Source organism: Sander lucioperca, chromosome 6 (genome assembly GCF_008315115.2).
Source record: "Sander lucioperca isolate FBNREF2018 chromosome 6, SLUC_FBN_1.2, whole genome shotgun sequence".
In the NCBI taxonomy this organism is placed as follows: Eukaryota; Metazoa; Chordata; class Actinopteri; order Perciformes; family Percidae; genus Sander; species Sander lucioperca.
This window is the reverse complement of record NC_050178.1, coordinates 8,428,773-8,453,449: the sequence shown is the minus strand read 5'-3', so window position 1 is coordinate 8,453,449 and position 24,677 is coordinate 8,428,773. Positions and strand designations below refer to the sequence as shown.

Here is a 24,677-nt window from a genome sequence, read left to right as displayed (position 1 = left end):
TGCACATAATGTCATGGTGATCCATCCAGTTATTGTCGAGATATTCAGTCTGAACCAAAGTGGTGGACCAAGCAACATGCTAGCCACCTTGCACCCTAGGGTAGTCGACATGAGGCCAAATTAAAATCACCAAAGTCATTCCTTTTTGCAGTCAAAAATCAATATCAAGGTAATTTTGAAATGTATTGGTTTTTATTAGCGAAAGAAAGATATGGACCCCAGAAGGACTAGACACCAAGTTGTGGAAGCTAATGAGAATCTAGGTAAAGAATAAAGAATAGTAAAAGGAATGAAAAGCTATTTAGGAGAACATCTGAAATCCTCCTCTAGTCATCAAACCTCTAAGTGGGCAGGCCAATGTCCGTGTTTGATTGACAGTTGAGCCAGCAGGGAAATGGGGAGACAATAAACAAACAAACAACCATATTCAAATCACGTCTGTCCACGCAGACAAAGTGGCAGCAGTCAATACAGACTGGGCACACTGCCATGAAACCAAAAATATGAAATATAAATGGGTCCCTTTCGGCTATTTTTTCTTAAAAAAGGACGTAATTATGACAGTGGATCTGTATCCTGTAGCAGAAAAAAACCCCACACAGTTTAATTTCAAACTTTAAGTTCAGTAAACATAGAAAATAAAACATTGTTTTATAACTGAAAAGTGTGTTACAAATGAAAAAATGAAAGAAATAAAGACTTCTAAAGTCCTGCAGTGTGTACAGGATGAGTTGAATGCATCACAGAGCTCGCAAACTAACCAGATTCATTCAAGTGATCACTGTCTTTTCATCCCTAAACTGTAGTTAGTTGAACTTCACGCAGTCACTCATGAAACATATTTCACTACAGCAGACATGCACTAAGAATTTAAAGTTATACTGTTGCCAACTTCTCTGCCCAAAGTCATAAGGAGTGGAAGAAGAATTTGATCAGCGTTCCCACCGGTTGGTCCGTCAGGGGGTTACACTGATTCTGCTGATGCCCTTCTTGTTAAAGTGACTATATGTAACTTTTTAATGTTTCTGAAGCTCTGTCAATTTTCATACAATAGTCTTAAATGACCTGTAACAGCAAACAAGACTAACAGTGAAAAGAACGCTATTTTTATATAGTTTTTAGTAAGGCCTCTGCCTGGTTTCGATTTTTCCCGCAAAGTCACAGAATGATTTGCGGCAGGTAGACAACGCTACAGTAACACATTCTGACGGGTCACAGATTTCTTTGGAACGCCGGAAAAGCCTGGGTTAGCGTATCCAGCCAGCAGAGCCAGGTAAAAGGAAGCAGGAGATTTCTTTATATAGGCCTAATTGTATTTTAATGTTATTTTAGAAGTTATCTGATGTAGTTATGACTGATACTGGGGCAGGACCATCACATGAAAAGGAAATTAAAAGAACAACTAGAAGCTAAAAGGAAAAGGGAAAGTGAAAGACAACGGGCGATAATGTGAGTTAACTTCGGTCGGGCTTTTAATTGATCAAGACAATTACGGGATTGTAAATGATTCAAAACCGACCCCACTATTGGCCCTCAGGTATGTAATATGTCTATTTCATTAATAAAATAACTTTACAATGCGCCATGTGGTTGTACAGCCTACATTCAATTACGTCCCCCTTCCATTTTGCACAGACGTTTTTATTCCTTTTACTCCGTGTTTGTGATGGCCTGCTATTTTCTCCCCGTAACGTTACTTGTGTAAAGCGTCCTTGGGTTTCATGAAATGCGCTATATTAATCTAAGTTATTATTACATTCATTGCTACAACGAACTCTTAATGCTTTGGCTCGTGACAGTGACATTGATACCCGGTTTAGCTCACGATACATCCAGAGTAGGCTATGTTACCGTATGCAACACTTGAAATGCAAAGATGCAACTGTTACTTATTCTCTTAGTGTAAATGAATGATTTTCTGTCTGAGAAAAACATTCATCACAACTATGTGACCTCCCAGTAACGCTAACTCAGTAATCTACAGTGGGTAATACAGCACCGTAAAGAAAACACCTTTACGACAGCAGGTGTGGTAAAAACACTACCACTTTTGTCCAAAGGGGCCGCTAGAATCAACACAAACTGAAAGTTACATATAGCCACTTTAATGCTGCATTACATTGTTCACACTCTCCTCAGCTGAACATACAGACAGCCTCTTGCTGGTGCAGCATGTGTGTGTCGCAGTCTGTCTGTCACTTCCCAGCCCTTATTCTCTGTCTGTCTGTAAGGTGCATTTAGGTACATTACAGTATGTCACTGTCACTGACTGGTCATGTCGCTACATGCAGGTTGGGGTCTGGTCCAAGTGTCGGCCGGGGGGAGGGTGACATCTGGTGAGCGAAGTGAACCTGGGCTTCAGGGAACTGGTTCCATCTGTGGTTTTCTGACCAGGACACACAGAGAGAAAGCTATTTCTTTTTATATGAGTATATATTTTTATATTTATATACTCCAGCTGGGAGTCAGAATGAGTGACAAAGACTGCAGTTCCAGCTTTGTTTATTAAGGCCAGGGTCTAAATTTGCATTATAACCTGAACATTCATACACTGGGTTTGATTAAAAAGAGAGGAGTTGTTTTAGCTAGCTAGTTCTGGTGATATATAAAGGTTCAAAGTTATTTTAAGCTACATTGAAATGTGATTTTGGCAGAGGTGGAAAGAATTTTGTACTCAAGTAAAAGTACTGTTATTTTAAAGAAATAGTACTTGTGTTGAAATGTACTTTAATAAAAAGTAGGTCAGTTAAAATGTTAAATGTTACTTTAATTCCTCAAAATATAGGTAATGTTATTCTCTTCTAAATCTCACAAGGTCCATTTTTGCCATTATATAATAATCTTGAAAACACTGAGTCTGAACTAATCACTAACCTGAGAAAAGAGGTTTATATTATGGTGACAAGCAGAGCTGTATTTTGAATTTAAACTGAGCAACACTCCCTACTTCTGAATTAAAACTAGAGAAGGCATTGGAGATCTAAAATCAAACACGATTCAGAGACTACATTGCATTATATTTTAATCACCACAGATTCTTTTCAAAAGTGAATAGCTGAGGTAAGCTTTTCAGCTAAAACAAAACCAACAAATCGTCCTACCTAAAATGACAAAATAGATATTAATTAATTAATTAATTCAACCTCTTAGTGAAGGTTAGAGAACGACCTTGTCATCATAAACTAGTTCGCTCAGTTGTCAGGGACTTGTAGATGTTCAAATGTCCATATTTCTGAGCACTTTAAAGTGCCCATATTATGAAAAAATCACTTTTTCTGGGATTTGGGGTGTTCTTTTGTGTCTCTGGTGGTTCCACACTCATACAAACTTTGAAAAAAATCCATCCATGCTGTTTAGAGTGAGATACAGTTTCTGAATGTGTCCTGCCTTCAGTCTCTGGGTGAGCTGTTCAAAATCGGCACGGCTTGTGACGTCACAAGCCGAAACGAGCAGGCTAACCGCAACCATTAGCTCGTAGCGTTAGCGTTAGCATGCTAACGCTAATGCTAACGCTAGCATGCTAACGCTAATGCTAACGCTAGCATGCTACCTCGTTCTCAATAGCAAAGCACTGCTACAACACACACAAGTTCACCATAATCTACAAAAGAACTACTTCCATGTGCGCCCTCATTTAGAAGTCTCCCAGCTAATCCTGCCTTGTAACTGACCGAAGTTGTAGAAACAGTCTTTCTTTTACTGTCTATGGAGCTAGCTAGCTGACATGATCTACATCTGAGCTACTGGGCATGTGCAGTGCAATCAAAGATAGTACAGAAGAAGAAGAAGGAAAGAGGTCTCACTCTGTAGCTAAAACAGAGACCAGCTGAAAAGAGGATCTGCAGCAGTGAGAGAGAGCACTGCAGTACAACAACAATATGGTGTTTTTTGAAAATTAAACCATGTAAACCTATTCTGGTACAACCTTAAAATACAATTATGAACCTGAAAATGGGCATAATATGGCTGCTTTAAGGACTTAATGTCAATGTTGACTTAAAAGATAAAATTAAAAAATAGAGAGTTGATTCATCTCCTTGAAAACAATAACTGAAAAAACAATCTCACCACTAGGTCATTGGTTAGGACTGAGGAGAGATAGTGCTCATGGAGACAGGATGCGAGCCAAAGTTTCTTCATCTAACTATCCACCCCACCCTCTTCCTTCAGAAGTTTAGAGGCGCTAAAGCAACGTCCAATACTTCAGTCACTGATTCCAAAAGAGAAACAGTGAATACTTGTATGACCACAAAAAGAGTAAACAACCAATCTTGTCATTTATCTAATGAGGGCAGTCTCTTATGGAAAGCCCTTTAAACATTTGAATGATTGACATAGTTACATTAAAGATATCCACAATGCATTTATGGCATTTATCATATCTATAATCACATTTTGACAAGACAAAATTCAATGTAAAATTCTGCATGAGGAGTAACTATTGAAATTTGCCAATGTGAGGGGCAGTTATAGATGTGAGACGATTTTCTGAAGTTCATCTTTTACACAGTCTCAAGTTCAGTTTGCTCTGCAATCCTCTCCTTCCTTAGCCCTGACCTAGACTCCATCCCCAGCAACCTCCTTTGGGCCAACTTGGACCAAGTTAAAGGAGGGAAAGTCTACCCTCGCCGCCTCCGCTCACACCACTCCTTCCCTCTTGCCATCAATCTCCCCATCCCCCCTGCTTCTTTCGTTGCTTGGGCTAATTAACTAAAAAATCAAGCAGAGATTTTATATTATTCAGCAGCGAGAACTGCCATGTCTTGATCCAGAATCACCCAGAGACAAACATGGTGACTGGAGCCAGAAACAACCACAAGAGGGGAAAAAAAATTATGAAAAATAAAAAACTGCAAATCTTGTCTCCACTATCAGAGCACAAGGAGCTGGAACCTGAAACTATGACGTTCTCACATATTTTATTTCTTCCAGGGCTACATTTTAATCAGACACAAAAGCAGTTGCAGGCCGGACTTGACCAGTATCAAGGCAAGGGGAGCAATAGAGAGGAGGAAGAGGAGAAATGGGGCGACGGAGTAAAAGATAGAGGCTCGATTGTGAAGGTTTTGACAGGTGGCAGGTGAGAGAGGTGTAAGATGAAAGACAGTGAGAAAGACAGAGAAACAGACTGAGAGAGGTGCAAGGGATCTGTGACCAAATGATTCTGTGGTGTACTCACTTCTCCCCTGAAATCTCCTGACCACTCTCCATTAAGCTCGAGTCCAGGAAACAATATATATAAAGAAAGTTTTGACATGGGAAAACAGTCCCAAAAAAAATCACAGCTTGCACAAGCGTATTGTCTTGCTTTCATCTCAATAATGCATCCCATGTAGCTCCTGAAATCCTAAAAGGACAAACAAGAATACAAGACTCCATTATTACATGTCTTCTTTAAAAAAACATCCAATCCCTGAGATTCTTGTATATGCAGCGGATTTCCGCAGGATCTTTTATTTATTAAGATGCTGAGGTTCAGTGCATACTGAGGCTTACCAGAGGGGTCACCATTCTAGCTGGGTTACCTATGTCTCTTTTTTTTTACTCTCACCCTGCCTCAGTTCTCCAATAAATCTAATGCATGTCTGAATTAATGCATTACAAGCCATGCTGGAGATATTAAAAAATGATAAAAACTAATCTCTCCTCCACAGTCCCATCTGTGACGGGGTCCTCACACTGAGCTGACCCTGTGCGTTCTCTGCCGTCTGCACCATGAGTTATGATATTTGGTGTCGGTCGGATTACACTTTAATATTTCATTACCTGCACAAAATCCTATAAGACGTTGTGAAAACCTAGCACTACACTCATATACAAATATTGTGGGCATGTGTTGGAAAAAAGCAAAATAAATCAAGCACGTACATCTACAGTATATACAGAGGCAATTACAAATTGTGCACGTAAACACCCACAGACCAACACACACATACACGTCGTTTTCTTTTTTCTGCAACAATTCAGCACTCTGTATGAGTCCGTGTTTCGTTCATGCTTGTCTCTTGCACCAGTAAACACAGGTGACCACATCAGAATACACACTGCTATATCAAATAGCAAAAGTATAAAGCACAGCGTGTGTTTTCTCCAAGGGGGAGCAGAGACTAAGCAACACATTGACCACAGGCAGAGGCGTGATGCCATAACTGATGGTCCCCGCCGAGAGCAGAGCTACTCATCATGCATGTATGAAACAAACACAGTGCCCATCATCAGGAGCCAAGCGTCCATTCTGATGTGATTTATTTCCAAAGCTCAACGCAGCCAGGAAAAAGAGAGAGAGAGAGGGAGAGAGAGATATTAGCACACTGCTCACAGCACAGATGACTGGGGACCTCTCAAAGTGGAGCAACATCAGTAGAGCAATCCAAAGTAGGGCTGACCACTTTACACCCAGAATCTGCCCCTGCTGCTTTATTTATTAAGTCATGCAAAAGAGGACGACGACGACAACAAAATCCCACTGGAAAATCAGGCAAACTAAACTAATTACTAAACAAAACAACAAAAACTGTCTCAAAAAGCAGCAGTGTTTTGATTAGTCTGAATCAACGGAAGTATATTTCCAGAATAATCGCCTGACTGTTAAAACAACAATAAAAAATAACATTTGGGTGAAAAGTCATCTAGCACTTGTCACTTAGGCTTAAATTAATTTCGCATTAGGTAAATATTGGTCTGAATCAACGGAATTACGTTCTCAAAATCCCTTTGCTTAAGGAAACAACAACAACACACTTTAAGCTAGCAAGCTACACTGAAAATGGCAAGTTCTGAAGAAAATGTGGTTGAATGATTGTAAAAATGTACAAAGAAAATGTTTACAGCATTTACTATCTAACTGTGACGATTTGGGACGGATTGCAGAGGATTGCTATAGACGAAGTACACACGGTGATATAGTGGTAAGAGCAAATTACATTTAACCATGTGTCCAGCTAATTTATCATTTTACTGTATTATGTTCACAGTTAATTTAACATAGTATGTGGCGTTTATTTTTTGCGGGGTGCAAATGTTCCAGAAAAACAAGTTCCTTCCTGAGACAATTTTGCAGAGGCATCGTCGCTTTGTCTGGAGCTAAGCGGCGCCAAAGACAATTGTGATTGGTTTAAAGAAATGCAAACAACCCAGAGCGTTTTATTCTCCTATCCCAGAATGTATCTGTGGTGTAGGTCTGGCAATGCGAGACTAGTTTTGCTTGACAATAACTTTTCAATACTAGTACGTATATGATACCTGAGTTTCAGTACAATACCAAAGCGATATATACTTCCAATGCCATACTTTGAGAAATATAAACTCCAAGGTTCTCAAATATGAAATGTTGTCTAACAAGTCTAAGAATCTACAGCCATCCTAGCGGCGCTGTGAGGCTGTACTAACAGTGGTGCTATGAGCTAAATGCTAACGCCAACATGCTAACAATGACAATGCTAACATGCTGATATAATGTTTGCCGTGTTCACCATCTTAGTTCAGCATATTAGCATAAATTGCAGTTTTTGGCACTTCTGCATTGGCTTAATCTTTCAGCACCGAAGGTTGCCACTTGGTTGGTAGGCACTCCAGAAACACAAATGTATGTGCACAAGCACTGAAAGAGTTTTTATATATATATATATATATGGCAACCCCTGCCCTCCGTTCAGGAGGACATGTTGCAGTGATGGATGTGTGCCCTCTTAGCAGACAGAGTTACGGGCCCATGACACACCCAGCTGTAATGTCCCTTTATCGGCTGCAGCTAAGTGTTCATTTTCTCCTGTCTGCCATCATGGCCGTAGTACTTCAGTGGTAATTGCTGTGTAATAGATAAGCTCTTTGTCTATCACACCTTGGTCATGACAACATTAACAATCGGGTACTTGTGTACCCTGCATTCCTGAATTTTACCTCTTGGTTGTATATGTGTTTATGCCTGTGCTTTGGGATAATTCATTTTATCACAGCTCCATTCTATACATGCACGTCTGTGCCACATATATTTTTGGCAAACAGATTATGAGTAATATTTTCAAATTGATTCCTTTTCAGGCGTTATCATCTCCTCGTGCATTCCCTTTTTTTGCCCCTCACAACTCCTCTCAGGAAGCAATTTTCCACAGTCGCTCCATAAGGCTTGGTGAGTCATACTCAGTACTATAGTAATAATGGTAGCCCATCCATTGAGGCAGGCGAGGATGCATTAAAATGCTATGCGAGTGTGTGTTCTGCGGTATGGGTAGAGCTCAGTTCAAGACAGATCAGGTTTGGTTATCCTGACCTGGACCTCCATATGTGCTTCACCTGCTCTGCCCTCATCCTCCTTCCCTTCACTCGGGTAGAGAAGAGACAGAAAGAGAGAGAGAGAGAAAATGGAGGATACAGAGGAAACAGAAGGTGAGTCAGTATGAGGAAAAATTATCGAAAAGTGAGTAGTGGACATAGCAGTAGTGAATTCACCCATTGGTTTGTGAACTGCCATTTTGAAGCCTCGAGTTTGGCAATTTGGCCGTCGTCATCTTGGTTTTATTTGAAACCTGATATGACGATTTTTGACGACAGGGTGAAGCTGGGGAGGTTGATTCGGCCAAGCCAGTGCTGTTTATTGTTGCAATGGCAGCTAAGCGCTAAAGAGGAAAAGTTGCCGATTTTTAACTCTTCTGAAGTGAGTCGAGTGGCAGGCCCCCAGGAAGTGTGATGGGCTTTGAAGCAAATTGAACATAGTGGCCAAACAGTGAAATTGCATACATGACGTTTCACAGACTTCCTGTTTCTCTATCGTCCGAGCCCACCAACAACATCATCACCACCTCCTCCTCCACCGCCCAAGCTGGCAGTTACAGAGAGAGCCGTGTTGAAGGCTGGGCCACAGGCCTTATTTCCACATTATCCTGGCAGTGAAAGTGCCTGACATGGTCTGATGTGGAGCCCAGGGTTCGGTTTCTTTCTCTGTCTGGCCGTGTTTTCACGGAAGCTCAAGAGCCAATTTTTCCAACAACAGGTCAGGGATATTTTATATATTTTTTTTATTTTATATATTTTATATTTTATATTAAGTCGAGCTTTGTTAAGTCTAGCTTTCTTAAGTCAAGCTTTCTTAAGTCGAGCTTTGTTAAGTCGAGCTTTCAAATGTCGAAACTCTCATGTGTCTGGTCTATAACAACACCACAACTTTAAGGTTTGCCCTCTTGAAATATACTCGCCCCTGATAGGGAGAAATATATGCCCATCAAACGGCCAACGTATCGGATTATAGGCGTTTTATTGCTTCGTAAACTTGTGAGGAAAATTTTTACCTATATCTATCGTCTCTTCTAATGTTTTCTTGAATTAACAAAATTAGCCTTAACAAAGCTTGACTTAAGGGGAGACACGGCAGGCAAAAACATTGTTTTTTATGCACTGGTCAATTTTGAGATTTTGGGCTATTTGTCTTCCATAACATGTCTTCTTTTGGAAAACAAAATACACATTTAGGTCTTTACAGTATTTTACTACACTTTGTCTATTTGCGTCTGTAGATTTCTCCTAAATTCAACAAAAGTTGGCGTTCTAAATCAACATGCTGCTCCACGATCGCTGTCTGCACCCTGTCATCACATATACCGTTAGAAAGCTCTCTCTCCTGTGCAATGTTGTCAGATCCAAATATTATCATTTCCTTTTTATCAGCAACCAATCGTGAAAGTACAATGGGGGATTTAACTCTAAATGCGCAATCTCATTGGCTGATGCCAATTTCTGACAACGTGATTCGTTCAGATTCGTCGCGTGACGTGCTCCGACATTTCCGCGGGAGTTCAAAATGCCGAAAGAAGTGCGTCGAAAATCATCTCAGAGAAGACGAAAACAGTTGTCATTAGCAAGAAGACACAGGGATTACAAACTAAGACAGCGGATGATGAAATGCCTTCACATAGTACGTTGATGCGTAAACTGTCGTTCGGAAAACAGGAGTGTTCAGACAGCGGAGGTAATCAGAGCGCCACACAGCAGTGTCTGATAGTTCATGTAGCGCGTTTGAATGAACTGATCTGTGGTTTAATTTGTCCTAATTGCGCAGGGACAGGGCTTAAAGTTAGCATCGATCCGCAGAATCATGGGTTCTGTAGAAGTTTACTACTAGAGCGCAGTCTTTGCAAAGAAGATGTGTACAGGCAAAATGTCTATGCGTCTATCTATGCGTCTTCAAGACGTCTCGAGGAACGATGTAGCGTTTGATGTCAATGTGCGATTGGCTTGGGATATGCAAAAAAAAGAGTGATTATGTGACTCAATCATGTTGTTTTTAATTCTGATGGACAATCCAACAGACCAACCTCATACTTATACTGAGCTGTGTGTGCGCCCACTTCATTCATTTAGTGGCAGCAATTACATTTGTAGCTCTTTACTCAAAAATAGAGAGTAGTGGGAATTATGTTTGCCGTAGACTTGTAGACTTGTAGATATATAATTTTAACACTGTCAAACTGGTAATTTAGCATAATGAGTACTTGTAATACAACTTCTATACATTAACTTAAGTTTAGATTTTGAATGCAGGAATTTTACTTGTGTGTTGTATTGCTGTTTTTACTAAAGTTAAGGATCTAAAATTTTTCCGCCACTGTCTATCAGTTGCCAATATTCAAATGAGTTGACCCAAATGCTGTTTACACATTTGGAGGGTGTGGCAGATCTTTTCTAAGTCAAGGGAAAGGTTTTAAGAAAACATTAACAACCCAACAGATTTCTTTAGTAGTAAACCTATAAGGTTAAGCCTCCCTCCCCAATCGAACAAACACATTGGTTTAAATTCATCAGCTGAAGTGTGACTTATAGCCTTCTGAAATATATGAACTTTAAACCACATCAAGATATGATTGACATTATGCAACAAAGTTTGTTGCTTTATTGCAAGTTTATTGGCAACCAAGCTCTTCAAAATACTAGCATCAGCCTTTTGCTACCGCCGGGTTCTTCCAGACTCGGGCTTGGACCCGTAACATCAGCATTCACATAAGTTGTCCAAAAAACGTGAAAACATTGAATTAACAATATTTGATTAGGCTTTGTTTACCTGGAATGGAGTTTAGAGATTCTCAACTATGCAAACACAATCTGTGCAGCCATTTGGTTTCAGCATAATTTCAGTTCATTTTCATCCCCTCAGTACATGTGACAAGTTTTATATGAAGGCACCACGAATGAAGCATTTTTAATTTGTTCATTCTCTCATTTGGTTCCACTGATTTCAAAATGACACAGAACACAAATTCAAAGACTTTTAATTCAGCCAGTAAAGATAGTAAATCACTAAACAAGAAACAAATGCAAACACGTTTTGTTGTATTTGATCACTGCAATTATACCATAAACTGTTACTATATGAAAGACATTTTTGTACCATTTTATATTAACTTCATCTTTCTGGAACACCACGAGAGCCCAGACGAGACACAAGGAGGCGTTTTATTCATATTGTCTGCTTCTGCTTCTGTGATTTCCATGTTTTTCTCACCAAAATAAAAGCTTCAACCAATTGCCAATGCTATTTGCAGTTATGTGAAAGCCCACCATCTGGCTTTTGACAACCAAGTCAATCCAAATCAAAGCAAGACTCTCATAAAAGCTGGAGGCTAGTTTGTAAAATTAAACAGAAAAATAACTTGTTTTTCATAAAATCCTGTATTTCCTCACTGCAAGTGCTTTGTCCTATTTAAAAAAAAAGCATTTATTTAGAAATAACTATGTATAAAGAGATCAAAGGAGAGCAAATACCTCACAAGATAAGTAAAGCACTGTTAAAACGTCAATTGAAAAAAGGAGCAGACTGCGAGAGAGTCAATAGATCATTTCACTTTGGTGAGTATAACTTTGTTTGTACACAGGGCCTCAATTAAAGACCTGTACCACCTTCTGCTCAATGATTTGCAGATTCAGAGCACAACTAACTTCACCACATCAACATGTATTGGTCTTATGATGCAGATGATTCTTCTCCCCTTCTGCTTCCATCACAACACTGTTTTCGAAGGGCACCGTTGATGCATCCTGGGCTTGTGATTGGTTTAAAGAAATAGAAACAACCCAGAGCGTTTTTTTTCCCTAAGTATGGGTTCAGCCAGACCTTTCTGCAGCGTAAAAACAAGGTATGGAGATAGGTCTAGCAATGTGAGACCAGTGATCCACAGACATCATTAGCTCGTAACAGTGTATTACCGTGTGTACATCATCCACAGCAATCCTGCCAACCAGTCCAAAAACGTCCTAGTTAGATCAGTGCTTGAATTACGTGGGAGCCAGAGGGAGCTGAGCTCCCATAGAGTGAGGACTGGCTCCCATGAAAGCAACAAAGTCAAAAATCTGAGGGGGTCTCTCATATCTGAAGGTGTCTGCCATATGTGGCATTGTAATTTAAACTTAAACAACGCTCATTATCCATCCCTGTGCGGTCTCTTACCATTAAAGACGTTAAATTAAAATATAAAATATAGGCTACTACGGGACGTAGACCTGAGCCTACCCTACGCTCATGAACGCAGCATGACTGCACTTCGCCACCACACCACTAAGCTATGTGAACAAACCGTATACGATCGATTTGACAGCACTCGCAAGTCCGAAGAAGTCACCTTGCTTTTAGCTTAATGTGCTTTTGAGTTAAATACCACCAATACATCTTAAATAAATAAATCTGTAACTATCCTCTGCCATTCAGAGCTCCGGAAAAGTTCCCAGATATTTTGAAACACCTGTCAGCAATACAATGCAATCTCTGATAGCGGAATATTCAGTGAATAGGCTACCCGACAACATCGCAGTGCAAATTCCAAAATTGTTCGTCTATTTATTTCCACGGTTCAACACACGAGACGACTGAACACCCAGGTGTTGTTATCACTACGTGTACGTTATAAGACTAGAACATAGTTTGGCTATGCAATGGCTTTATTCATTCCTGCCAGTTAGTGCATTTTCCCTGTGTAGAAGTTAAAGACTACATGCATTATGACACTGAGGATATCTGAGACGGTGGTCTGGTTCAAATGAGTTACGTTTTATTTTATTGTGAAATTGAGAATGACACTCAGACTAAATTGTTTAGTCTATTTCTTTGTATTGCGAAATTGAAATGAAATATGGACCGTTACAATCAATAATATGTTGAAATTAATTAAAAGGAATCCATTTCTGTAAAAAAAAAAAAATCTCTTGTCTGTTGTGTGCGTGTGATAATAGCCTAGGCCTACCGTGCGCATATACTGCGCAAAAGCGCCACTCGCGCCTAGACTATTTAATTGTATAGCTTTGTTAGACTATGTGAAGGGTGTGCCAACTTTTTTTTTATGAGATAGAGAGACCCCCTTAAAGACAAAAAGATAATTCGAGCACTGAGTTAGATAGTAAATGCCGTAAACACATTCTTGGTAAATTTTTGGTAAAAGAACCAAGCAGGCCTCCCCTATTGCACGATCCAAATATTCTCAAAACTTGTAGCTTTCAGCGTGTGGCCTGCTAGCTCGAAGCTTGTTGTTTCCCGAAGCGAAGTGATTTTGAGAATCTAGGCTACTTCCATTGATCCAGACTAATATTTACCTAATGCAAAATGAATTTAAGTGTCAAGTAGTAGATTACTTTTCACCAAAATGGTTAATTTCATCCTGACTCTATTTTCAAAATGAATGGGTGATTGAAGTGTGCTTTTTAAATATTTGTTCATTTATACGTCATCTTTTTATTATTATTTCGGTTTTCTGACACAAAAAAAAATGTAAATCCACCTTAAACTTATATTTAGTATTATCCCAAATAATGCAAACTTAATTGTGGAAATAATTTCCACAATCGTGCTAACAAAACAACTACATTTTTAAATAAAATACAAAATGAAATACTCAATGGAGAGATAAATTCTTACATACAAAAAACGTAATGAATAAATTGTAACACAAAAAAATGTAATAAGTCACCTTATTGCTGCTTGCAGCTATCATTGTTTTTGTCATTTTTATAGACAAAGGCCCAAATTATCCCAGATGAATAGGAAACGCTCCCATGTATATATATTTTGGGTTGTCAGTAGCTCAGTCCATAGGGAGTTGGGTCCCCGTATGGACCAAAGTACGGAGTGTGGACTGGTAGCTGGAGAGATACCAGTTCACCTCCTGGGCACTGCCAAGGTGCTTTTGAGCAAGGTACAGTTATTTGGTAGATTGAAATGGTATGTAAGTCACGAATAAAGATGGTTATACTCCTTCAATAAAACAATGGCATGGCAGTGACTGTGGAACTTTTTTGATTCTAATTTGGATCTTGATTTTAATTTGTTTAAAGGTGCTGTAGGTAGGATTGGGAAGATCCAGGACTTAGCCAAAAAATTTGAACATCAACAACTTCTCAGTCCCTCCCCCCTTTCCGCTAAAGCCCAAAACGTTCTCCTAAGCCCCTCCCCCCACAAGGGAGAATGAATGCATGTGCATGAGCAGTGATTGACACACAGTTAGACAACCCCCCTGGCCATGATTGGTGCATCTGAACAGGGAGCCGTGGATTTTTGCAAATCGCACTACAGGTTGTAGGTGGTGCCAGAGGAGCCGGATTTTTTTTTAAATTTAATTACCTGCTTCATGTAGTTCTACTGGAACATAGGGTCAGTTTCAACAAATATGACAGAAAGTTAGTTTTAAGTCTTACCTACTGCACCTTTAAGGATTCAACCCTAAAATGTATTCCAAAGCCAGTTGCATGTGTGGCAGTGGAAACACCACAGCCCCTCTTTCCAGCTGTTTCCTGTCTGCCCGAAGAAGTATGCTCTACTCTGCATTTTAACCTCTGACACAACTGGTCTGCTTCAGACTGGCGAGAAAAGAGCCGGTTAGAGACGTTGAAATGTGAAGAAGCGCTGGACTTGTAAACGTGGTAGCCTGCCATCCGGTGCATGAGAGGTGCGCTGAATGGCAGGCGTTATATTATACTCACATGGTACATCCGGTAAGCCATGCTTCTCCTCTCGTCTTTCTTGCAGCAACAACACAAATAACACAAAAAATAGGACTTAAACCCTTAAAACCCTACTGTAGTACACATTTGAGGTACTTTACTTTGGTATTTCCATTTCATGCTGCTTTATACTTTTACTTTTGTTGTGCTTTTTATCGACAACATTACAGTTTCAGGTTTTATATACAAAATATATGTTTATAAAATATGATGCTAAGTACCGGCACCTCTAAATTTTGTCCACATGAGGACCCTTACATCCAATTTTATTTTATTAGTTTATCTATTATGAATAACAGTATTATTAATAGGCTGATATTTATACCAAAATAGGCTATATATCATGATTTATTGGGAGAAACCAAGCAATATGTGAAATCAGAAATTCAGCATCCCCATTTAGCCCGAATGGAATGATCCTCTGTTTCATTACCACATTTACAGACGCTGTGACGATTTGACTGTGAGATTGGTAGTTGATTCAGGCTCCTTAGATTGAATCATCGAATAGTCGACTATACTCAATCATCATGTGATGTAATTGCTGAGTTATGGTACTGGCACCTTTTTTGGTCCAATTCAGCCACTGATGAATTGTTATAGATACCCATTAGCTATTGTACCTATTGGTTACCTTAACCAACTACAGTAAAACAGTAAACATGAATGTATCAGTAATAATAATCCAATAATAGAATAACACTCACAGGGGTAATTCTTCTGCATAATTGATTCTTTATGTGTGTGTGTTTTGCTAATAGTACTTTTTTTTACAGTTTTAATGCAGGAGTCGAACTTCAGATGGAGGTTTTTTTTACAGTGCACTGCTACTTTTACCTAAGTAAATGATCCAAATACTTCCACACTACTGGTGAGGATTCCTTCTGAAATCACTACTGAGATTGATTAAAAAAGTGTTAAATGCATTTTCTATGCATGAAGAGAACCAAACACCCACAACTGGCCTGTTCAGATGAGAGAGCAGCAGCAACAGCAGCTGTGAATATATTCTGGGTTTCTCCTCCTTTGTGCCTTAAAAATAATACCATCGCCTTATCAATAATTTCAGACATAATGCTCCTTTCTTGGATCCTCGAGCTGTCAGTCAAACAGAGGGTGCACACATTGTTTGTAATTGAATTTTGGCACCATAGTATTTATTCTTGAGCCTGCTGTTTGTCTCCATTATTATAACAGGATCATCTAGAAATTGCAGAATAGTAGTGGCATTATGATGCAGTTATTATACATACTCAACTTTGTCTTTAAATAAAAAAAAAAGTTTTAGATAATCACCAAAAGTGCAATTATGTTTAGATTAACAGTCCTAAATGAGCTCCACAACCTGAATAGTAATGACAGATGCTTGTACAAAGCAGAAAATATATTTCTAACAATGTTTTATTTTACATTAGTCAAATATATGACATCTTCACACATTTAAATTAAATTCCCCTCTCCTTAAGGCTAATACAAAGCCTGAGGTGGAACTGTTCACTGCACCAAGCAAGTGATAACTCATTTTAAAACTAATGGGTTGTCAAAAATGGGGCACAGGGCTGGTGAAAGGGGAGAAAACAAATTAAATAAAAATGGATCGTTGCTTAACCTTAAGCAAACCATGTTAGAATCCATTAAAACACTGGATGAATATGTGCCATTTTTTTTTTTTTAAAGTTAAAGAATGCTTTGATCTCTGGGAACAATTTCAGAGGCAATATATAGAGCAATGATTGTGATTGCTTTGTCATCATGTTTCAACAGATTACATATCTAATCGTTCATGAATAGAGAATATAATTTGCACAGATTACAGACCAGTGGTGCCTCGTGCTTGTTGAAACTGGGCCGTTTGACAGTTTAGATGATCCACAGACGGACAGATGGATGGACAAAAAAGACAGCAAGTGGGAGGGAAACCACCAACCACCTGGTTTAATCCATGGTGGAAAAACAACGTGTCCTGCTGTTTTGATGGCTCAAAAAACAATTCTCCCTTACAATGTCGTGAATATAAGTGTGTAACATGTGGGCACGAACATGAGGCATGGAAACACACTCGGTTGTATCGCTAATGTACATTTTACAGGGACAGAGACTGAAATGCAAAGCTATGGAGAATATACGTGATTGCAAAGGAAATAGGATATACAGTATAATGAAATTAAAGTGACTCAGTTGCTGTAATATCCCTGGGGTATATACAGTAGCTTGTTGTTTTATGGGGGGAGATAAGAGGATTTTGTCAGGTTGAGATGCCAACTAATGCTATTGTTCCAACTGGGCGCCTAAAACAGCAAAGAAGCTTTTCACACGTTTTCTTCTTTTGCTGTTACTGTAGATATCATTTCAAAGCACAAGGTGAAAAAAATGTGAATATTGCAGAGTTGGACATCATATGCAGGATTTACATATATATATATATATAATGTGACACACACTCCTATCTGAGTATGTTAAAACAATTCATTTTTCAAAACACAAAAAAATCCATATCCATAAAATAAGTTGACATTTTAAATGCAGTTAAAAAATGATTATAAATGATAAAGTTTGAAGGTATCATGAGGATTCTCGTCCTCTCTCACTTTGTCTCCCCGTCTCCTCCTCTTCTTCTTGCAAATGCTCACTTATGCACTTGTCCTTTAACAGACCTCTAAGTTACTGTAAATGGCCACTAAGGCTGGGGTTTGTTCAAAGAGACCATTAAATTAAGTTAAAGAGATGGTTAATGTTTTCTTTTCTTCCTTCCCCTCTGCTGATTTCTTTTTCTCTGACTCCTCTCTCCTCTCCTCTCCTCTCCTCTCCTCTCCTCTCTGTGTACCAAATGTTTCACCTGCCTTCACTTCTTCACTGCCTCCTTTACCTCTTCACTTATTAATCCCTCAAGCTAATAGTTCTCCCAAGGATGTAACATGTCATATTATGTCAGCCGAATCACTGCCATCCACACCGCATACAAAACAAACAAGACTCTCATCCCTCCTGACTTCTAAAAAAAAAAAAAAAAAACGATCCAACACAATTTCAAATGGCACATTACTGAAAAGCATGGCTGATATAATCTAATACCAAGTCGATCCTAATACTTGAACCGGAGTCCACTCGCATGCGGAAGAGGCACAGCACTTTGCAGAAGAAATGATTTGCATTCAATCTCCAAAAGAAGCGTAGGTGTTATTACCTGTCATAATACAACCTAGCCCCAATCTGCCAGCAGCCAAAAAAAATCCCACACTAAACACGCTGTGTTTTGGGAGAAAATGCCGAAACAGTGAAGGTTCCCCACTCCTCTGCCCCCTCAGCTCTTTACAGGTCTAACACTAAACAAGTGATGCTCCTCTGCTAGACTTGTTCTACACTTTCAGGGCATTGTAGAAAAAGAAAATAGCTAATTAAAAAGTCTTGTCAAACCACAACAAGGTTTGACAGTCTCATTTATTTAATGTTTTAAACTTTATTTGAAGACACAGCAAGTGGTTTTTAATGGAAATCAGTGTGGGGGAGATGATCCATCATGGAACAGGAGGAGAAAAAAGAGGACAGGAACAGGAAGGAGGAGAAAAATGAAGGAGATAGAGGTGAGGAAGAGGAAAAAGAGGAGGATCATGGTGAAAGGTCATGTTTTTTTTCTCTTTCATTTTCTTGCTGAGGCCAAAGACATACTGAGTACAGATGGTGTGTATCAGACATCCTTCTATTGTAGCCTACTCTGTTGTATTGTGTTACGCGTGGATATATATATAATAACTACATTATTATTGTCAGTGTAAAGCAATCAGGAAAACACAAATCGAATGCGCAAACAGCCAACGATGAGTGTGTGCGCGCGCACACACATACACGCACGCACGCATTTAACCACACATAATCAGCAGCTGCAGCAGCATCAGAGCCAGGCGTACACACTCTTTGCCATAGCGATAACGAGATAATAAAACAAGCCACGGGCGTGTTTCAACTTCTGAAGAAAAAATTAGAGGAAGTTGCTGGCAGCGCAAATAGATAAATAGATAAGTGGGGCTGCTTAACTGGGAGTAAAGGGGAAACGCTCAGACAGCAGAAATCTGCGCGTTTGAAGATAGGGGAAAAGTCCCACACCCGTTTATTCAAACTAACAAAACAAAATTAAGACAAAGAAATACGTCTAAACGGCTGTCATGAAGATATAGCAACTTCAAATCAAGATCCAGCGAACAAAAATGTTATGGAGATCCCGCAAATAACTAAACTATTTAAAATCTCCAGGTCCTGCTGCGTCTGATTCCGTTAAAAAAACCTTTATGTGACCCGATAAAAACACGTTTCATTTTTTATTTTTTCCCAGTGGAGTGATTTCTAGGAAACTGACCCTCTAAAAGGAGAAGGCAGGTGTTTCTCTCCAAACGCAGCACCCGACATCTATATGAAAGAGTTTTTTTTGTTTTAGGTTTTTTTTCTCCCTCTCAGGATGATAGTAAACTCACCTTCCGTAGGATCCACTGGCACAGGAGAACTATGGTCCAACCGAGAACCTGCATGTCACCTTCCTTATAGCGGACCACCCCGAAAAACTACACGTCTCCGCGGCTGAACATATAAAAGAAACACCGCGGAATCCAAGCAATCCCAACAGGCAAGCGACAAGTAAAAAGTATTAGGAAAGCAGAAAAACACGCGTAAAGTTGTGTGTTTGTTTAGTCAGTGTCACGGGGGTCTCTACAGGCAAACTTTGAGCGGTGGCTTCAGTGGGTCTGGTCCGCCTCATGTGGCACATCCATGGTGTTTGTTTCCGCTCATGCTGGACGTTTGCTGGAAGTTTGCGCGGAGACCAAGTCAGTTTGGAGGGCGGAAGCAAAGAGGGGATTTCATTGAAGATCGCCAGCGCTTCTTGTGTTTTTGGGATACTGACTGGTTGATTTTCTCTCTCTCTCTCTCTCTCTCTCTCTCTCTCTCTCTCTCTCTCTCTCTCTCTCTCTCTCTCTCTCTCTCTCTCTGTCCAGGCGCGCGTCACGGCGCACAGCAGCTTATTTATTCGCAACCACACTGACCAAAACTGAATGTATGATAGTTCTTAATCTGAGAGGATGAGATTATGTTTTAGACTCCTTAAAGTTAGTGTATAACTAACTGAGTTTGGCTTAAAATATGACTTTCATTCATTGTTTTCTACTAGAGCTGAAACGAGCCATCAATTAAACTATTAATGGATCGACTATTAGTTTGATAATTGATAATTTCTAAGTCATTTTCATCATAGTAAATTGAATTGTTTGGGGTTTTTACTGATGGTTGGACAAACAAGCCCCATTGAGCTCTGTGGAATTGTCACTATTTTTTTTAAACCATTGTAATGTGTTAGGAAGCTAAACACATTGTTTGTGTTAGCTGGTCAAAATTGACCTATGATTTAACTCAGCCCAAAATACTTATAAAACAATGATTATCATTCAATAATTTTTTAGTACGTTTGTAACTTTTTGGTAGGGGTCTCTCAATCAAAACAATGGATGGTAAACACAGACTTTTGATGACATTGGGAAGTTGCATGGAACTATGGGAGTTGTAGTTTTTATTGTTAAACACATCGCAGATTATAATGCATCTATTCACGGAAGAGTTACCCATTCAAGTTTATTCACGTTACGTTTAGTAACGTTTATTCATGTCACTAATAAAATAGCTGCAGTTTCCCCAACATAATTAAGTTTTTCTTGATTAAATTTGTATTGGTAGCTGACCAGTTAGCTAGCTAGTGAGCAAGCTAACATTAGCCAGCAGCTAAAACTACACTATCACAATTTATTTCACATGTCAATGTCACCGGGGAGAACAGGGTTTGTTGTAACGTTACTCAACGACGCTGGGAGACGGGCGTGGGTGGGGATGGCTGGTGGAATCTCCGGGACTGTGAGGATGGCGAGGATGTCCGAACGGTCCGATGGCCGATGTTGTGCAGAAGCAGAAGAACTCCCAGCTGCCCGGGATCATCTCCCCTTCACTTTTTGTAATCTTAACTAGTCGTTATGGTGCCTAACCCCCCTTTTGTCGGGTTAATTTAGCTAACTGTAAAAACAGTTAAATGCGAAGAGGGGAGAAATTGGGCAGGGAGGAGATTTTCGGCATGGACACCGGTAACGCTAATGGAGACGTAACGTTACGGATGGCCGCTGTGCTGACTCAGGTGGCTGGGGTCTGATATGGTCTGTTTCCCGACGGTTCATTAAACTGCTGTTAGCGTCCTTAGTACCGGCAGTGGAGTTAAGTGCTGGCCAGGTTTGAATTGCTGTAATAATAGTGGCTGGCTGCTAGCTGGCTGTGTGCTGACTGTGGTTAGCTAACGTTATACACCAAGCATGAGGATTAGCTACTTGTCAACCAGCACATTGTAGAGCCTAAAGTTAAGCTGGATTGATCGATATTTGAAATCAATCAATATCAATAAATAAGGTCTCTGCTGTATTACTGTGTTGCAAAGTTTCATGTAATCAAATACAAAATGATGCCATGTGGCAGAAAAAAAGCAGTATTACGGTTACTGAGTATAACTTTCTGTGACATTGTATGATTTACAATTGCTCATCTTGGTGCCATTGTTGTGACGGAAGTTAGAGCACCAGAGGGGTCAAAGGTTATATGACGCCACTAAAGGAAACGTCCCGTGTCAGAAATATAATTAGAGATTTCTCTGGGTTTGACACTTGGAATAGTGTAAGTACACAACTCGACAAAATACATAACATAGGTTTAGTCATTTTTAGACATTTTAATGCAGAAATGTTACATATTGTACCTTTAACCAATGTTAGAATAGTTGTTTCTGAGGATATCATGAAGCCTTGTTCCAACATGTCTGAACTTGAACACCCTAACACCACCAACCTAACACCATATAAGAGTTTTAAACTTCATGTAGACTATTTATCGAGAAAATAATCAGCAGATTAAGGAAAATAGTGGTTGTTAGTTGCAGCCCTATTTTAAACCACCTCTCATAACATTTCATTTTAAAGTTTACATTTCAGTCTGTATATTTATATAAAGACACCCCAGATACAAGCTTTGGGATTCAAAGTAAACTCAAATTCAAAAGTAACTTGTGACTTTCTTTGTGGCAGTTTAAACTCTAAAATACACCAGCAAATGGAGAACAATCATTATCTTACACAAAGACATGAACCTTGACTGCTTCATTTACATGACTGTGTGCGATGGAGGCCAACAGCACAAGATAGCCAGACTATAAATTTCCAGAAAAACAGTTTTGAAATATTAATGTTGCATGGATATATTGGGGCAGTGTGGCCCGACATCTCTCCCTGATGGCCAGTCCCAGCTGCTGCCTGCCTGATTGTGGAGCTTTAAAATGAACTGATCTGGGATGCACAGTGTTTGCTCGCCTGTCTTGCGAGTTTATCTGTGTGGAGATCAGCATGTCTGTATGCTGGATTGTTAGTGTGTCTGCCCGTGTACCGTTATATAATGCTGTCAATCAGTCATACGTATCTGACTGAGTGACTGGCGGACGTCTCTTCAGTAGAAGCGGAATGTCTGTCTCGACTTTCTGTTTCTGTATGATGAAGTGTGTCCCTTCTGGATAACTGTCTGTCTAAATGACTTACTGACCAGCTAACTGTCTATTTGTTTTTTCCAATTGGCCTTTATCTACCTGTCTGACTTATGTTTTTTTCATCCATCTTTATGTCTGTGTCTATGTATGTATACAGTGCGCTTTTTTACGATTCTTAAGTAGTTTTTACTGTCTTACTTTCAAGAAGAATTTGGCCCTAAACCCAAAGATAAAAGTCTCCAGATCAAACATAAACATCGCAACGCTTCCTCTTCCAGACATCAGACATTTTAGCTCACCTGTGGCCTGTCCCCATGCTTCTAGTCTCACATTGACCAGGCCAGTTCTTTGAACTGCTGGCCAAAGAGCACATCATGTTGATGGGCCTGTTCTGTGATAACCTGTCACAGATGGAGAGGAGTGTCTGTGTAAAATGAGCTGCTTTGCTGTTATGTGAGACTTTATATATTGTATATTAGCAATCTGTTATCACTCTTTGAAATGCAGGCTTTTTGCAGACTGTATGCGGCTCTCATCAGTGTGAGAATGACACAGCACTGCCTCCCTGCGAGGGAAAGAGTCATTGCATGCAGAGGAAAACTTAAGTGCTACTGTAAAAATACTTGATCACTTGGAACTGTGTCTACACAAGGGAGGGAATGGAGCGGCAGCAAGATTAAAAATAGTTCAGGAATGGATTCTGATAATTACAGTATGACGTACAGTAAGTCTGCCATTGGCTGGATGATCAAAATGCTGAAGCAAGAAGAGCAGGTAATAACATAGCTGTCAAAGCAACATTTCAAGTATGCAACCATCTTGCTGAATGTATTGTTTGGCAAATGTAATCATTTACATAATCTGGCAAGAAACCAGGAAAGACGTTACTACCAGGGTCATCTAATTTCAGAAATCAACTCTACAGGAAGTGACACTTGTGTGCTACTGTGAAATATCGCATTCATATACTTGAAGTAGGAGAAGTAGTATTCAGGATAGTGTAAAAAAGAATAAACCAATCCTATCTCCTAGAAACAACATGTAAACTGTATTTACTACAAATTTTCAACAACATGTGTATGATAAACTTACTGCAATGTCACCCCTATTGTGTTTTCTAATTGACATAATGAGCAAACCAAGTTGTAAAACGAGCATACTGAACACATCTGCAAGCATTCACTGGCAACATATTTAATTTGTTTAACCTACAATATCCACTCATGCAATACAATATCCTCTTCCTTAAGATTAGGGAAAGATCATAGTCAAAAAGTGACTTATAGCATGGTGTGTTTACTGTATTAGTATCTAATCAAAACCACAAACTTTCCGTAACCTTAACTTAAGTGTTTTAAAACCTAATCACATGGGGCGACCTCTAGCTCACTTGGTACAGAGTCCTTGGCAGTGCTCAGATTCGAATCCAACCTTTTTGCTGTTTGTCATCCCTTCTCTCTCTCCCCCCTTTCCTGTCAATCTCAAGCTATTATAGGCAATAAAAGCCCTTAAAATTATATTTAAATCTTAAATCTTAAAAAAAGAAACCTAACCTCACACAGGATTCAGGATACAAACCCCCAAATCTGGTGTCAAAGGCCTACGATTTTATGCCTGTTATCTCCCTGACTACCTACATACAACTTGGGTGTGGTACAAAACCACAGCACTTTTCTTTATATAAGAAACATGTGCCTCTGAAATGTAATTCAGGTGGAAATGAAATTTCCCTCAAAACAAATTCTGGCTATTTTATTATACACACAAAATCTTTCTTCTGTATATATTCTGATGAAAAAAAACTAATACGACTTAATGTTTCCTTAATTATAAAGAATAAAATAGTTTACAGTGGCCATCAAAGACCATCAGAGTTACTCTTTTGGTTTCTGTCAGTCTTACAGCAGCTATAAATCAGTGTGTTACACCAATTGCTTCATCTTCAGTAGAGCATGAAACCTTGTCTATCAAACACAGCAGGTCTCAAAGAATGCGACAATTTCCCATTTCCATCACTGCCCTCCATTCAATTTACTGTCTGTGTTTTGTATGGCCACTGCACATTCTGTCCTCCTGTTTCCCCTAATTTTTTTCAACCACTGTCAGACAGGGGTTGCTGGTGTGAGTGCAATTTCTGATCCACATTGGAAGTGGC

The 24,677-nt window shown here is 39.4% G+C and overlaps 1 protein-coding gene across 1 annotated transcript in view; it reads right to left on the bottom strand.

The window, feature by feature from the left end:
- The window catches only part of LOC116051590 (neurexophilin-2), a 47,656-nt gene extending 27,762 nt beyond the window's left edge, over positions 1–19,894 (bottom strand). Inside the window, exon 1 of the mRNA XM_031302108.2 lies at positions 19,440–19,894. Coding sequence (XP_031157968.1) covers positions 19,440–19,493 — 54 coding nt within the window. The 5' untranslated portion in view covers positions 19,494–19,894. The remainder of the gene's footprint in view (positions 1–19,439) is intronic.
- Between the last annotated feature and the right edge of the window lie 4,783 nt (positions 19,895–24,677).